The sequence below is a fragment of the Aphelocoma coerulescens genome, chromosome 13 (assembly GCF_041296385.1).
Source record: "Aphelocoma coerulescens isolate FSJ_1873_10779 chromosome 13, UR_Acoe_1.0, whole genome shotgun sequence".
Classification (NCBI taxonomy): Eukaryota; Metazoa; Chordata; class Aves; order Passeriformes; family Corvidae; genus Aphelocoma; species Aphelocoma coerulescens.
This window is the reverse complement of record NC_091027.1, coordinates 6,691,990-6,707,409: the sequence shown is the minus strand read 5'-3', so window position 1 is coordinate 6,707,409 and position 15,420 is coordinate 6,691,990. Positions and strand designations below refer to the sequence as shown.

Sequence of the window (15,420 nt, the reverse complement as noted above, 5' to 3'; positions counted from 1 at the left end):
GGCTTGCTGTGGGCAAGGACAGAGGCAAGGACGGTTTCTGCCCTAAAGAAAGGCGGAGAGGAATAATGACAGGCAGGGGCTGAGGGGCAGCATGGTTTGAACATTCCCTATGTCTGTTGAAGGGGACAGCGAGCGATGCAGGGAGATGCTTAGGGATGGTGCTGACCAGGGGAGATGCTCAGCTGAACCCTAGCACGTCTCTGGGGCGTGTTTGGGGCTGTCACACCCCCATGCCTGGTGTCACTCCCAGGGTTCCTCTCTCTTCCAGCCAGACAGGATCCATCCCCCTCCCACAGAGCTGCCCCAGGAGCACAGCAGCAAGTGATGGCCATCATGACACCGGGCCCTCAAGATGGTAAGGGGGTGCAGGGGTGTCACCAGCCCCAGGGCAGTGCTGCCCTCCTTGACTATGGGCCAGACCAGCTCTGGTTGAGGCCATTGGCCCTACTTTTGCTGGAACAGTCCATGCACAGGGTGGGAGAGGCTTCTTGAACCTCTGGAGCTCCCTGACAATTCCTCACACCAAGGAAATGCCAGTCCCTGGCACGGGCAAATGGCCCAGCCACAAAACAGGGACCCCCAAGGAGGGGATACACTGTCTGTGCTGGCTTGGGAGTCCCCAACACTGCAGCGTCCTCAGCTGTAGCTGTGCTCTCCCAGCCTCCCCAGAGCCCCAGCTGGATCTGGGGAAGAAGATGAGCACAACACAGGATGTGATGATCGAGGAGCTCTCCCTGCGGAACAACCGCGGCTCCCGGCTCTTCCAGCAGCGCCAGAAGCGGATGCAGCGCTTTGTCATTGAGCATCCCAGCGGCTCCAGGCAGGTGGGTCTGAGGACAGCCCTTCCCTGGCTCTTGCAGCCTTTCCAGGGAAGGAATTCCTGGTGGGGTCAGGGGTCTCTCTGCAGGGCGGCCATGCTTGGCTGACTGCTATGCAGAAATGGAGAGATGTCCCAGTGGGCTGGGCATGGAGATGGGCAAACACACGGTTCAATATCTACCAAAGAGGAGGGGGATGGTACTGATCCCCCTCTGCACCCACTTATTGTCTCCTGCAGCTCCCAGGGCAAGGGGCAGGTGGCTCACACCACACTGGTAAAGGTGATTCAGAAGGGACAGTGAATGAACAGATGGTGAGTAAATGGAGGAAGCTCTGAGGTGCTTTCAACCACCCTCTGCATTCCAGCTGGGGCAGGGGGAGTTCCCCCCTGTGCCTATTAACTCTCCCCTCCACAGGCAGGGGAGAATGCTGGGGGCCAGGAGAATTATCACTCCGAGCTCCATGTGGCAGCATCCCCCCAGGGTGGCCCCCCAGAAGTACCCAAGAAGTCAGAGAAGGTCTTGCACATGAGCAAAGTCCTGAACCCCAGTGCCCTGGCCCCAGGTAAGCCAACACTGCCTGCACCCGAACCCGACACTGCTGTGATCTCAGCAACGTGGGGCTGGAGGCAGTGAGCTGCTGCCTGCTGAGGAGTCTGCCCAAAACCCTCCCCCAGAGATTTTAAATGTACAGATATATAGACCCACATGTTTATGTTATAGATATGCATTCCTGGTCCCAGTAACAGGTCTTCCATGGCCATGCAGAGGCCAGGCTGTTCCCAGCCCCCTGCCTCAGCCTGGCTGTGGCCCCAGCAGCCCACACTGTCTCTCCCCTCCTGCACAGGGTACTCGAGCCCCCTCAAAGAAATCCCCCATGAGAAGTTCAATGTCACCGCGATCCCCAAGGGCTACCGGTCCCCGTGGCAGGAGCTCTTTGGTGACAGGGATGATGCCATGTATGGCAAGAACCAGCTGCCCATGAGACCCCCTGCGTGGGACTTCAAGAGCTTCAACAGGTAACAGGGGCAGACACCACCAGCCAGGCCAGCCCTTGGCCAAGCCCTTCAGCCTCGAGGAGCACCCACCATCCTGCCAGGGAAATGCAACAGTCTATGCCCTCCTTATACCCCACAGGGGCATAGCAAGGGCTCAGGATGTTCTTTTCCTGCTCAGGAGCTCCTCTGTGCATCCTTGCAAAGGTCCCTGCCTCCAGCAGTTCTCTCCCAGATCTCCTCTCAGCTCCACCACTGGGCTTGCATAGCCTTAAGCAGCTTAATCTCACTACGTAACCTCAGGGATGAAATTTGGGAGGGCCAACTCTTATGCACATGGTCCTGGAGAAGGAATCACTCCTGCTCCCAGCTGGGCTCAGCTCTGGGCTGGGTGGAGGAATGACACAGACAGTGCCAAGTCTCTTTCCTAATTTCCTTAAGGTATTCAAGCAGCTGCTGGAAGCAGTGGGGGTATAAGGTTAATCTTCCCACAGAGTGCTAAGAGGTCACCAGACTCCTTCCAAACACCTGCTTGAGCCTAAAGCCTCCAGGCCAGGGGGTTTCTGGTGGCTCAGTCTGGCAAGCTCCATGCCCTGTGGCTGCTTCTGATGGAGCACAGCTGGTGCCTCCTCACACCTCCAAATTACACCGGGGTCAAAGTTGGGACCCTGGAGGAAAGACTGCCAAGACAGATCTCCTTTCTGGAAAGGTGCTTGGTGGGGGCCCAGGAGATGGAGATCTGGTGGTAGCAAAGCACCAGCAGCCCATGGTAAAATAATGAGAACTGAACTTTTGAGCTGAACATCATCCCAGGGAATCAGCGAAAGAAGTCCTTTCTGTCCTTCCTGAAAACCTCTGTCATGAGGATGGAATTATATTGGCTTTGGTGGCCTGGCCAAAGTCACCTTCCAGTAGGCAAGTTCCCACTGGAGTTTCCCCCGGGACACAGCACTGCTCCCCAGCAGACCACATGGAACAACAGCTCCCCTGCGCCCACCCCAGGGCTGGATTTGAGGTGTGGGGGACACGACAGCTGTGCTTTGAGTACTTGGCAGAAGGGGCTGTAGGGGACCACAACCCCTCAGTTGTGGGAAAAGCCATTCTAAAGAGCAGAGATGAGCCTGGCCACCACTGTCCCTTTGCTGCTCTCCTCCCCCTCAGCCCCGGGGCTTTGCCATGTGGGTCTCCTTGAGGAGTTACAGCCAAGGAGGTGCTGCAGGGGGAGAACAAGGAGCTGCTGCAGACACTTGGCTCTTTTCTTTCAACATTTAACCATGTTCCTGCCTCAGGATTTATTTATGGACAGGGACTGAAGCAAGGGCATGTTTCTGAATAATACTCTACCCTCTACCATTTCTCCCCTCTCACACGCTGCCTTTCTATTTAAAGTCTTCAACTGTAATTTAATACAGATGGATGCTAATTTAACTCCAAGCCTTTTGCCACCTCCTCTAATTCTTCAGTGAGCCAGGAAGATTCAGAAAGCCAATCTGCTTTTAACTGGGCTTTTCATGATCTTCCAAGCTGTTGGCTTTTAAATCACTTCTCAGCTCAAATATCAAACCACAGAAAAACAAGCTTTTTGGAACAAACTGGCTATCGAAAGCCAGTGGTCTTGCCTAAGGCTAGTTGAATCCAAGCACAGCTCTCATGGGTCACAGAGCAAGGGCAGGTCCACCATCTCCACAGCAACTGCGTTAAAGCAGGCTGATTTATTCCCAATTTTAAATGTTCAGAGTGTGATGCAAAAACCTTGGGCCACCTTGCTAAGGTGTGCTGCCTTAAGAGAGAGTGAAAACCAAGCTTTGACAAAGACTCTCTTTTCCCATAAGAAAGTTCCTAGAACAAGCCTCTCTCATTTGCCTTTCCCCCTCTTATTTCTCCTGTTGCAAAACAGTGCCACGTTATTCATGTGCTAGCAGTGCTTCCCAAAGCAAACATTCCCAGTTTTGCCTCACTGATAGCTCAGCCTCTATGTGCTGCTCCAAAACCAACATTCTTGGCTTTTTGGGGGCTGGCACACTCTTCCCCAACCCCTTTCCACATTTCTCAGGAAAGAGACAACAGCTCTTGCCCCCACACTGCTCCTCCTGTTAGTCATTGTTCACGAGGAGCCGTCCCAAAAGGTGGGAGGGAGCCAGGGCCAATAGAGCTGCATGTGCTGGAGTGATCTGGAGCAGCGCCCTCAGCCCCAGCCCTCTGCAGGACACAGGAGCTGCAGACAAGGCACTTTCAAGACCAGGGGTTTGTCACTGTCACTGGTGTCTGAATCTAAGCCCTTCCATGTGCAGAACACTTCCACCAACACCCAGGCCTCGAACCCCACTCTCCAGGCTTGCCAAAGCTTGAGTTGAGGTGAGCTCTGTACCAGAGAACCACCTCGCTGGGCTGGCAGGGCTCTAACAGCGTGCTGGGGAGGAAGAGGAGGGTTGTCATTTCTAACAGGCGTTGCTACATTGTGCTGGACTCAGCAAATCCAGACTTAACTTTTTCTAACACCTTCACAACGTCTCCTCGTGACTAAGTGTGCTTCTCCTTGTGCTGCAGGACTCCGGCCCCGTTTGACAGGGCATTGGTTGGTGAGCTGTTCTCTTTGCCCACCGTAGAGCTGGATAACCTGAGTGTGCTGGAGGTGATTTCCCACAGGCCCAACTTCAACAGGGTGGCCCAAGGCTGGGTGCGGATCCTGCCGGAGAGCGAAGAGCTGTAGGATGTGTGTTCCCTTCTCCATAGCCACGGATGGTTCCCTCACTGGACTCGGACACACTCGCAGGGGAGGGGAGGGGGGGCAGGTATCCTTCAGGAAAGCTCAGCTGGTGGGCTCAGGTTGTCATCTTTGAATGGGGTTTAAATGAGCTTGAGTGTGGGACCATTCTGAATTCCCCTTGCAGTCAGTGCCAAGCCAACCAGCCAAGTCCTCGCTGTTAATCCAGCAGACCCCTGCAAGCTCCCTCACAAAACATCCCGTACAGCCTGTCCTCCTCCCTGCCTCATGGAAAATGGCAGCACCCCAGCTGCAGCACACCAAGCTGCCTCACTGCACCTTCACTGACATGCGAGACCTGCTCGGACAGCTGGTGCTTTTGCAGAGAAATTCCATCTTCAGGACAACCCTGCATCTGTCATTCCAGTCCGGATGCAGAGAGGAGGTGATAATGGAAGAGCAGTAGCAAAACAAGTTTCTTGAGGCATTGGCATGTTAAAAGCAGCTACCTTGAGCTTGGCTGGACAACAAAAACAAAGGAAGGAGTGGGAATCTACCTGTTTACCAACACAGCACAGCCAGGATAGAGGGGAGAGGAATGCTGGGGAGCTGGGAACTTGTGCCCTGTTTTCCACAAGCTGCTGGCTAGCACTTGGCAGCTATTTTCCCCTTCCTACCACTATTTGCATGCCTTGCTTGAACATCCAATCCAGGCCCTTTGAGTGACTTACGCCAGATTTGCTTCATGTAGTTGGTCAAGGATCAGGCCCTGCCTGGAACCCGCTGCCCTGCAGAACCACACCAATGTGGGGATGCTGCCAGGGTGGTCTGGTAACTTCAACAGCAGTGGGAAGGAAAAGCAGCATGGCCATGCCTCCAGAGCAAGCACGGCTTCCCTGGGAACGTGAAAATCAGCAGTAAGGATCCAACTACACCAACGTTTTCAGCAGTGACACACAGTGGGAGATGCAGCTAACAACAGCCTACAGTCATTGGAACAGCTGGGCAACCCCACTCACAAAAATTGCTGACAACACAGGCTTCCTCCAATTGCTTTTGTCAGGTTCCTAATGTTACCCTTACTTATACTCCCGAAAGCACCAGGATAAAAGTTCCTTTTTCCACCACTGTGGTTAAATGGGGCAAGTAAATGTGGTAAAAATGCAGCTAGCAGCTGTCTCATTTGTAAAGTTTGTAACGCTGTGCAGAGCAAACCCCACGCAGGCATTCTGCTGCCACAACACATCATTCAGGTGGGAAGTTTTCATTACTCTATGTCTCCCACAGAAGAAAGAGGGGGCAGGCAAATGGAAAGAAAGGAGGTTTGTTCTATAGAAATAATAAATCTATGATGCTTAAATGCTGCCCTGTTCCAATTCCATTTCCCTCCTCTTCGTCCATCAGCTGCAGAACCTGGGCACCCTGGGTAACTGGCTGGAAATAATAAATAAACTGGGATGATGTGAAGCTTCTTGCATTCCAAATCTGTCACACCACTCACAGATCCCAGCTATGGAGACTCTGGGCCAGAGCAGTGCTAAATGCCACAGCCCCTTCCCATCCACCAGCAGCATCTGCTGTCCAACACCACCCTGGGACAGTTCTTCCTGACAAAAGCTGAACTAATTACCCACACCTAAAGCCCATCTCTTTCACCACAGAAAGCCAGCCTGTGGTGCCACAAGTGCTACACCTCCTCTGACAGGCTGGCAGGGCTGGCATCATGATGGGACCCAGTGGCACTGTACAGGACAGCACATGAAACTAAAATCTGACGTGCCTGTCCTTGCCCATGTAGGATCTTGGCTGTGGCTGCAGTCACATAAAAAACAGACCAAGTCCTCAGACACTGTGCTTCAGGAAGCTGGGTCAAAGCAGTGTTGAAAAATTCATATATTTTTATGTACTTTTTAAAAAACAAGCAAAAGAAACTTCAGAGCAGGCCCCATCCTGTTACAAAGACATCCACAGATCCATTGCATGAAAGCAGCTAATATGGAGATAAACCTAAAATCCTCCAGCCACATGTACACAGACCTCACTCAGCAGCAGGCTGCAGGCAGGATACAGCTGCTCCCAGGCAACCGCTACACTTGGAGCACAGAAAGAAGAGTTTCACATCTTATCAAAGCAAGATGAAGTAGGACCCATGTCACAGCTTACAAGGACACTGTCTCACAGGCCTTGAGAATCCCAAATCTCTTCAAGAGCAGCTTGCAACTGCATCCTGCCCTGCCCTGCAGATGCAGGCAGCACAAGCCCAGCCTCTGGGGCCACTGAGGGGGCTGTCACCTGGCTAAATCAGACAACTGCTGACCTGTCACTCCATGTCATGCCCACACTGCCTGGGGGCTGCTCGCTTGACCCAGCATTCGTCCTGCTCAGGATGTACAGGATTAAAAGTGATGCACTAAAAAAGGCTTTGTTTTCTTGTCTTTTTTAATCAAGAAGTCAGGATAAAGGAGAGGGGAAGATTTTGTGTAGTGGTAAGGCCAAGCCATGGGTTTGGCAGGTCTGATGAACTTGTTTTTCAACTCTTACTCAGTCCTGGTTTAATATCTCATTAGAATAATATGTCATTAGTTATCTGACAGAGAAGAGTCTCTGGTTACATTTTAACAGTCCATAACCTTCCGACTGAGGGTATCAACGGGCTTGAAAAGCATTTAGTTTTGTTTTTCCAGAAGTTTATTTCAAAAGTGTGCCAATGGGATACACAGACAGCACTGTAATTCTGGTACCCCAGACCCACAGACCCCTGACAGTCCTTCTGTCTGTCCCCCCCCCCCACACTAATAGAAAGACCTGGGACGTATCAAGAATTCAATTATAAGCGGAGACATGGAGCTCAGCTTGCCCTGTGGCTGCAAGCAGGGAAATAAGGCGTCTCTAGCTCACCCACAGCTCAACATATTGTGCTACCATGGTAACTAGAAAATAACATTTACTTCAAGGATGAGGGTGGCAGGATGTGCTAGGGGCTGCTGTGCTTTCCTGCGTGGGCACCCATCCTCTGGGGATCCTGGGATGGATAGTGGATGGGGCCTGGGGCTCTCATGAAGGGAGGCGGGGGTCCCATGGCGTGGAACATGTGTGGTCCGAAACCTGCAGAAACAGAGTTGGCAGCTTCAGGCAAAGCAACAGAAAACCCAGTGTGTGTGTACTGCTGCTTCAAAGTACTGACACCATAGCTGGCTGACAGCTGTGCCTCACCAATGTGCACACCTCCCATCTTCCCTGAACTCCTGCCCCTCTTTTCTGTACAACTAGGGGCAATCCCTACCCAATACACATCCTTACTCACAGATAAAAGCTGGTGGGGGAACCAGGCAGGTGTCTGTAATACCCATCTGAATGTTTTCTACTCAACCACAGAGCAGAGCAAATGCATTCACAAGAGTCCAAAATTCCATTAAAAAATAAAAGCATCTCTGGATAGATATACAGAGATCCAAGGACACGCTGGCATTCAAACAGCTGCAAAATTACCCTTTGAAGTCTGGGTTAATGTGGCATTTACACAGCCAGCAAAAGCACTGAGTAGGTCTCAGTACCAGTAACAGGGATCTCCAACATGCCTGGGAATTTGCAAGCAAATACCAACCACAACAGGCAGCTCAGTTTAATTAAACTGTGCTGACAGCTCAGTTAAGATCATCCATTTACACTGTGTGATCAGGGATGAGGAAAATCAGCTCAGGGCATGCATCAGTGCTGCAGCACGGCCTGGCAAGGAGGAAGAGACTGTCTAACACTGAATTTCACACCCCCACTTGAGCGGGAAACACAAGTACCTGGAGGCGGTGGTGGAGCGATGCCAGGAGGAGGTGGCAGGGCAATGTTCACCACGGCAGAAGGACCACTTGGAGGTAGATTGAAGTAATTTGCAGAAGCCTCCTCTTCTGCAGCTGGAGGAGGGGGGAGGGCTGCAGAGAAAATACATATGGTTATGGAAAACCTCTCAGGCAAGACAAGCAGAGGTGTCTGCCTCCAGAGAGGGAGCACAACCCATGCTTTCAAAGGGCAAAATGAATGTTGCATGGATGAACTGGAGTGCAAAGCAGAACTGCCCTGAAACCCCAGTCACCAATTTCCTTCGTCTGAAACCAGTTTTGCTTTTTCCATCATCGCCCAGTGGACTAAGAAGACATTAAAAAGTGTGGGTTGCCAGTATCTCTGACCTAACTAAGTTGAGTTCATCTTTAACTTTTCGCTCATCACATAAAGAACTCTCTTTTCATCAAGGATTTGCTCCTAGACAAAACTCATCTCCCATCCAGCTGGATCTGCTGCAAACCTACTTTAACTGCTCTGGGCTCACCACTGCCTCTACCATCCTGAAGTGTCACTGCTCCTAGAAGTGTAACAGCAGCCTTGCTCATGGAAGTGGGTCAGCATTAAGTGTTTCAGAGATTAATACAACTCCCTTACCTCCAGGAAGCCCTGGAACTGGCTCCAGCTTTATCCCGGATTCTGTAGTGCCTTCCTTGTCCTTTTCTTTTCCTCTTGCTGCCTGGGACCTGAAAAACAGACAGAAGTTTGAGAATAAAGATGGAAAAAACAGGATAAGGAGATATTTACACCACAGTAGATTCACATTATCTATTCCAGATCCATTTCTTCAGGCCAAAGATGAAAAACTCACAAAACATCAGACAGATGGCACCAAGTTTGCAAACAGTGCCTACAGGAGATGGACTAGGAACAAAGCTACCAAAACTCATCCATAATCCTCAACCAAGAAATCCCTTATGCTGCTTGTGTCATCTCCAACCCAGATCCCTCTGTAAAAAGAAAACCAAAATGCAAGAGGACCCCAACTATTTACCGAACAAGGATCTACTTCTGCATAATAGCCAATCCTGCTCATCAAGACTGTAAATTGAGAAAAGAACCTTGCAGATCCTCCAGGCTTCTTCCCCCTACACTCACCTTCCCCATTTGACGTTGAGCCTGCGGCCGTTGACGATGAGTTTGTTGAAGGATTTCTCAGCAGCCACCTCTGCAGCCTGTCTGGTGGCAAACTGGATGAAAGCACATTGCTGCCTCTGCACCACCGTTATTGTCCGGATCTCCCCAAACTGGTAGAAGTGATTTCTGTGTGGGGAAAAAACTGACTATGATTCCCCACTCTCTAGTCACAGAGTGCAGGGCAGGTGAAATAGGTATGCTCAGAAACTTTCTCTTCTCCACCCCCTGTTCAAACTAATCATTAGAAATCAAGGATCAATCAATTGATCATAATTAGCCCTCTGTGCAATTATGAAGCAATAAAAGCTCTGCAGCAGCTTCTCTCAGTAGCTAGCTAGAGGATACAGAACTTCCTTGTAAAAAGGGTTACACAGTATCCCAAACAGCTCAGAAGGATGACTCATCTTTAAAGAAATAGATTTCAATCAAAGCATTTGAAATGTGCCTGTTTGCTCTCCAACAAGCTGGCACTCCTCTGCACTTGCCCACCAACCAGTTCCCCATTAAGAAAAACTGAAAGCCAGATTTATTTTTGTTCCTCACTTGAAGAGCTGTTATCAAAGTGTCAAACAAAAAGGCAAGGGCAATACAAATTCACCAACACACCTGAGATCTGATTCAGTGATGGTATCTCCAAGCCCTCCAACATACAGTGTAGTAATAGTCTTGTCTTCAGGAGGATCTAGACGAGGCATGGTTGATGCTCGTTTCAGAAGTTTGTCAGCCACAGGATCATTAATTCCATAGTAACGATCTTTGATGTTCTGGTCAGCCAGAGGATCGTCTGGATCTGTAGGTTTCTCATGTCTAAGGTTCAACAAACATAGGATTTTGTAACACTGGGAATGACTGAACGGATTAGAATGACTTTAGCTGCCAGTTTCCCTTCTCAAGGCCTCAGGTCAATTATATCCTTAACCCTGTCCACATAAACATGCCAAAATGGAACAAAGCCCTGAAAACTTCAACTGCAGCCAGGACTGCATCAAGTTCTGAATGAATGGCACTTCAGACAGCTCAACACTCAGCCCTGCATAACACACGAGCTGGGTTTGAAACACCCTCTTGTTCAAATACAAAGATCTGTGCTTGAGGGGACTGATGCCATGAAAAGGAAAAATGAACTAAACGAGAGGAGAGCTGCAGTCACTGCTTTGGCAAACCACACAGCCAACTTCTCATAAACCAACCTGCCACCACAGAGATTCATTTTCTGGCACTGGATGCAAGTTTTGCCCTGACCCCAATCACTGTAGTGTCTCCTGCCCACTGCAGCATCTCCGAAGGAAGCAGCATCTGATTGTGGTGAACAGATTGACTGTTCAAGCTGTGTCTGTACCTGTAGGGACACTCCTCTCCTCTCTTGCACTCTCCTTTTACCCAGAAGGAACAGATGTGAGGACGGTTGCGTTTGTAGTACGGAGTGGTTCGGGCCAGCTTCAGCAGCATGTCACTGGTAGAAGTAGCTTTTCCTAGTGCACCAACTGGTCTAGTGCCATCAGAATTGGCTATCTAAAAGCAGGTAGAACACAAATAATTATGTGTGTATCAGCACTGAACACTAATGCACAGAATCAGAGCATTCTCATTAAAAGTGATTTTAAGAGAAGCTAGGTCATTGCTCCCCTTTCCTCCCCACACACAGCCACACAAAAAGCATGATCATGGCTACACTTACCTCTCGCTCCATGTTCTGGGTGTAGTATTCTTTGTTCACATCAGATTTAGGCATTTCATCTTTAAGGGAGAGTCCTGCATCCCGGACTTGGATAGGCAAACCTACAATGAAACAAAAAACCCCCAACAAATCCATATGAAGAACAAGCTGAAAGAGCAGAAATAGTGATTTCTGCAACCTGCAGTGACCAGAGGTAACTCATCTGCTGCTCAGGGAAACCACTCTGCCCTTGAACCTCTTAACCAAGACTTGTTCTTCTCAGAGACAGTCCGGTGCCAATTACATGCACACATTTAAAGTCATTTCACCACATCCCATTTCAGAGGGCAGTTCCTTGTCTTGGATCAGGTTTTTGGGTACACACCATATTCCAGGTCCAGCAGGCAGGTCTGACAGACGTTCTTCAGCTTGCTGCAGGTCTGGCACACTTCTGTCTTCTTGAAGCGCATCCGCACCCCGGGGCACCAGCGGAACACTGTGAAAGGCCTGGCACAAATCTGGGACAGAAAGACAACGCTTGGCTCACTCTGCACAGAGCTACCATTCTGCTTCTTGCATGGAAACAAACTCCAAACTCACCCAGCCTCTTCAAACCATAAATACAACTTCTTTCTCCTAAAGCTAAGACACAGAGCTCAGGAAATACTTGTTTCTGTTTGGGGCTTTACTTTGACAAGAGAAAATTTTAGGGAAGCTCTTTTTCTTGTTGTTTTTCTTTGTATTTATTACAATAACCCGAGTGCAGATCTACTCAAAGACACAGAAATTCTCTTTGATTCCAGGTGATGTCACTGTGGAGTTTCTAGAGATGAATTACAATGATGGATACGTCAGGCACCAGCACAGCAGCAACCCGGGAGAGGTTATGAGATCTTTGGTCCAGAAGAGTGATGCTCCCTCTCATCTCATGGAATGATGCATCTGCTTCCTCTGCATGTACAGCTTGAGCACATACTACAATCTCAATCTGTACAGATTTCAACATATACCTTCTCTCCACCTCATATGAAAAGTGATAAAAGAGCAAACCCCTCCTTTAATTTCCCTCAGTCCAGGCAATACTGAATATTTCCTGCTCTTGGAAATAACCGTGGCTTTTAGACAACCAACACAAATCACCACGTAGCCATGAGTAACACCTGCACAGCAAAACCCAAACTCCAGGTGTTTTGCACTTCTGAGTAAAACCAACAGACTTGCACCAGAAAACACAGATCATTTAAAATGCTGAAGGATCTTCAAATACAGTACAACAGTATTCACAAAACCTCATTCTGATAAACATGAAGATTGTTTAGACAGACTTAGGATATGCTCCATAATTTTACTATTTTAGGACCAACTGACTTTGTCTAACAAGCAAAGTAGACTGACCTAAAAATGTATGGAGTTACATAAACATTTTAAGTTAACCCAGATAAGCACTCTTCTGAAGCTGACAGGTTTTTAATCATTAAAATGCATTATTCCTAGATCTGCACCTATTTTGACATTCTTTCCTCAAAAGACATAAACATACCTTGCATTCTTTCCCATATTTTTCTTTGGTCTGAAATATAATAAAAAACAGTAAAAGAAAACATGAAATATCAATTCAACATAAAACATGAAACATATCATTGACGTTATAACACAGTAGGTTTTTTCATAATTATGCTGCATTTAGACTCACTCACCCCTGTGTATTTGGCTTACCCATTGGAAGGTCAACAGGATAAAAAAACCCAATCCTAAATACTTTCAATACACTTTTGGTTTAGAAACATTCATTAAAAACAGAGTATTTTAAGCCCCACCTCCTGTACTGATGAAAGGTGAGAAGGAAAAGGAGCATTAACAGCTCTTTTTAAGGAAAGATGATGTGACATGAAAGAAGCCCATGAAAACAAACAGGTTTTGAAATATCACCTATACTAGCATTAGGGTTATGTTTCATAAGAACAACCCAATCTCTCTCAGGAAACTTTGTGGAACACAAATGTGAAGGAGATCATGTCAATGTAGGTCACAGGCAACCAGGCCGGGCAGAGAAAAGCAACATAACATGGACTGACTCACCCTGCAGAGAGGAAACCAAGGAAAACAAACAGGAACATAAACTATCTTCATAAGTCATCTTTAACTGAATTTTAGAGGTGCGTGTTTGTCACATTTTAGAAATTAGTAGTGCTAATTAGTATTTCAGCAGCTCACAGCTCTCCATGTTGGAGTTTGCCAATACTAAAATTTCATTTTCTATTATTTCCTGAACTCCAGACACTGGACTGTGTCATCTTCCTCTCCTTTTTGATTGATTTGTTCTAAAATCACACCCCTAACCATGGCATTACACACCAACAATGGCTGGAACCAGATCCTGTTGTGCAGAACCAGCTATTCAGGAGTGTGTGTTCACTTCAGCATCTCCTCCTGTACCCAGCCCTATTTTAGTCCCCAACCCACAGTTTTAGGGCCACCACAGACAGAGGGAAGGACTGCAGGGTCCAACAGGCACATACCATCCGAATATAGGGATTTTCTCCAAGACATGTCTGGCACAGGATAGGGAAGTCCTGAATCGAGCAAGAAGAAATGAGGAATTTTTAACAAGCTCTGCCATCACAACCACATTCAAGTCACACTCTGAAAAATGTTCTAGTTTAACTCATCAAACAAATTAAAAAATACAAATGGATTCAAAGACACCGTGAGAGCTGCAAGACACGACCCAGGCCCAAATTATTACAGAATGTTAATCTGCTGGCTATTGTAGCTTTAAGTAAAACTTAGAATAAACAAACAAAAAGCGTGTTCTTGAGATCTGAACCTGTCAGTGCACGGACTGCAGCAGCTGGCACCGCCCCCGTTATCCCTCAGCAGCGATTGTCTGCACTGGGCCCGCTCAGGAGATGCTTCAGCTCTAAGGGACGGGGCCACGGGCACACGAAGGGCCCGGCTCAGCCCGCGCAGCGCCGCAAGGGCTCCGAGCCGCCACAGCCCCGGACCGCGGCGCGGGGGAAGGGCCGGCAGAGCAGCTTGTTCCCTCTGCGCCGTAAGGAGGGGCCGGGGAGCCGCGGCAGAGCCCTCCCGGGCGGCAGAACCGCACGTCCCCAGGCAGGTGGCGGGTCCCCAGGCAGGTGGCAGGTCCCCAGGGCAAGTGGCGGGTTCCCAGGGCAAGTGGCGGGTCCCGCGGGACGGTCCCAGGCCCGGGGCCGCGCTCGCCGCATTCTCCTCGCCTCCGCGGCCTTGCCGCCACACATGCTCCCGCAGCACAGCAGCAGGGCCCCGCCGGCCCAGGCCCGCTCGTCCCGGCTGTCCCGGCCCTTCGCCGCCGCCCCCGCTCACCGCGTCCTCCCAGTTCTGCCGGTTGTAGGTGTTGGAGCCCAGCGATGTGGACATGGCGGCTCCGCTCCGCTGCCGGCAGGCGGCGGCCGGAAGTGACGCCACTTCCACCAGCGCCGTGACGGAAAAGGCGGGCTGAGGGAGCGGTGACGTCACAGCGCCGCGGCCGCAAGGGGCGCTCCAGGCGCAGCTCAACGGGCGAGACCACGGGCACCGAGGGGAGGGGGAGCTCGGGGACGAGACCATTGCGAAAAGACGGGGGAGGTCCGCTTTTTGTTTTGTTTGAATAATGATTGTTTTGTTTGAATAATGATTGTTTTGGAATAAGAGCCAGCGCAGAGAATCCGAGAGCCACGTGTGTTTTATTGAAGGTCACTACACGACGTCAAGCATAAGGCAACAGGCGCCTGTTAGGGAGCGGGGACAGAGGCAGGGACACGCCACTACCTTTCCTATTGCCTACGGCACCTACAGGGAGGGGGAAAAACAGCTCGCCGAGCTCATCAGAGCGCTCAGAACGCCACAACCCAATGCACCTTTTGTTTCTAGTGAGAAGGGTGCAGGTCACGTTGGCCTGCAGCAAACTGCAGTCCCAGGCACACCTCAAGGCTTGGGTCCTGGAAGGTCTTTCTGTGGTTGTGTTGCACGTGCAGCAGCTGTTTTGGCTACTGAACAGGAAAAGTTGTGGCCAGAGGTGAAGTGCTTTGTTATCCGGACAGGGAAAGCTGCAGCAGGCACTAGCACTACACATTAACTACTAACTACAAGTCTCAATCTCATGCTGTACATCTGTGTGTCACCTACACAGAGTTGTAAACGTGATGCCTCGCCGCTTTGAGACCTGCTGCAGGGTCGGGGCTGTGAGGTGGGAGCCCCTCCAGCACATCACGGCAGGTTTCTTGCGTTAAGGGAGATGTTCTGGGGTGCTGCATC

At 49.8% G+C, this 15,420-nt stretch overlaps 2 protein-coding genes across 2 annotated transcripts; one reads left to right on the top strand and one right to left on the bottom strand.

Moving 5' to 3' along the window:
• Window positions 1–201: 201 nt before the first annotated feature.
• MYOZ3 (myozenin 3) lies at window positions 202–5,833 on the top strand. The gene is made up of 6 exons (XM_069029073.1): window positions 202–355; window positions 661–824; window positions 1,058–1,132; window positions 1,236–1,383; window positions 1,666–1,837; window positions 4,361–5,833. Exons 1-6 carry the CDS (start codon window positions 325–327, stop codon window positions 4,521–4,523), a joined length of 753 nt encoding a protein of 250 aa, XP_068885174.1. The 5' UTR covers window positions 202–324; the 3' UTR covers window positions 4,524–5,833.
• A 1,116-nt stretch (window positions 5,834–6,949) lies between these two features.
• On the bottom strand, window positions 6,950–14,597 carry RBM22 (RNA binding motif protein 22). The gene is made up of 11 exons (XM_069029011.1): window positions 14,491–14,597; window positions 13,665–13,718; window positions 12,686–12,715; window positions 11,531–11,663; window positions 11,167–11,267; window positions 10,828–11,000; window positions 10,095–10,295; window positions 9,450–9,614; window positions 8,949–9,037; window positions 8,312–8,443; window positions 6,950–7,622 (listed from the first exon to the last, which is right to left on the bottom strand). Exons 1-11 carry the CDS (start codon window positions 14,542–14,544, stop codon window positions 7,492–7,494), a joined length of 1,263 nt encoding a protein of 420 aa, XP_068885112.1. The 5' UTR covers window positions 14,545–14,597; the 3' UTR covers window positions 6,950–7,491.
• Between the last annotated feature and the right edge of the window lie 823 nt (window positions 14,598–15,420).

Coding starts and splice junctions, on each gene's coding strand:
- RBM22 (XM_069029011.1), bottom strand. CDS start 14,544: ATGTCCACATCGCTGGGCTCCAACACCTACAACCGGCAGAACTGGGAG. Junction 13,719..14,490: donor GGCAGAACTGGGAGGACGCG/GTGAGCGGGGGC, acceptor TGCTCGATTCAG/GACTTCCCTATCCTGTGCCA. Junction 7,623..8,311: donor CGCTCCACCACCGCCTCCAG/GTACTTGTGTTT, acceptor CTGTTTCTGCAG/GTTTCGGACCACACATGTTC.
- MYOZ3 (XM_069029073.1), top strand. CDS start 325: ATGGCCATCATGACACCGGGCCCTCAAGATG. Junction 825..1,057: donor ATCCCAGCGGCTCCAGGCAG/GTGGGTCTGAGG, acceptor TGTCTCCTGCAG/CTCCCAGGGCAAGGGGCAGG. Junction 1,838..4,360: donor GACTTCAAGAGCTTCAACAG/GTAACAGGGGCA, acceptor CTTGTGCTGCAG/GACTCCGGCCCCGTTTGACA.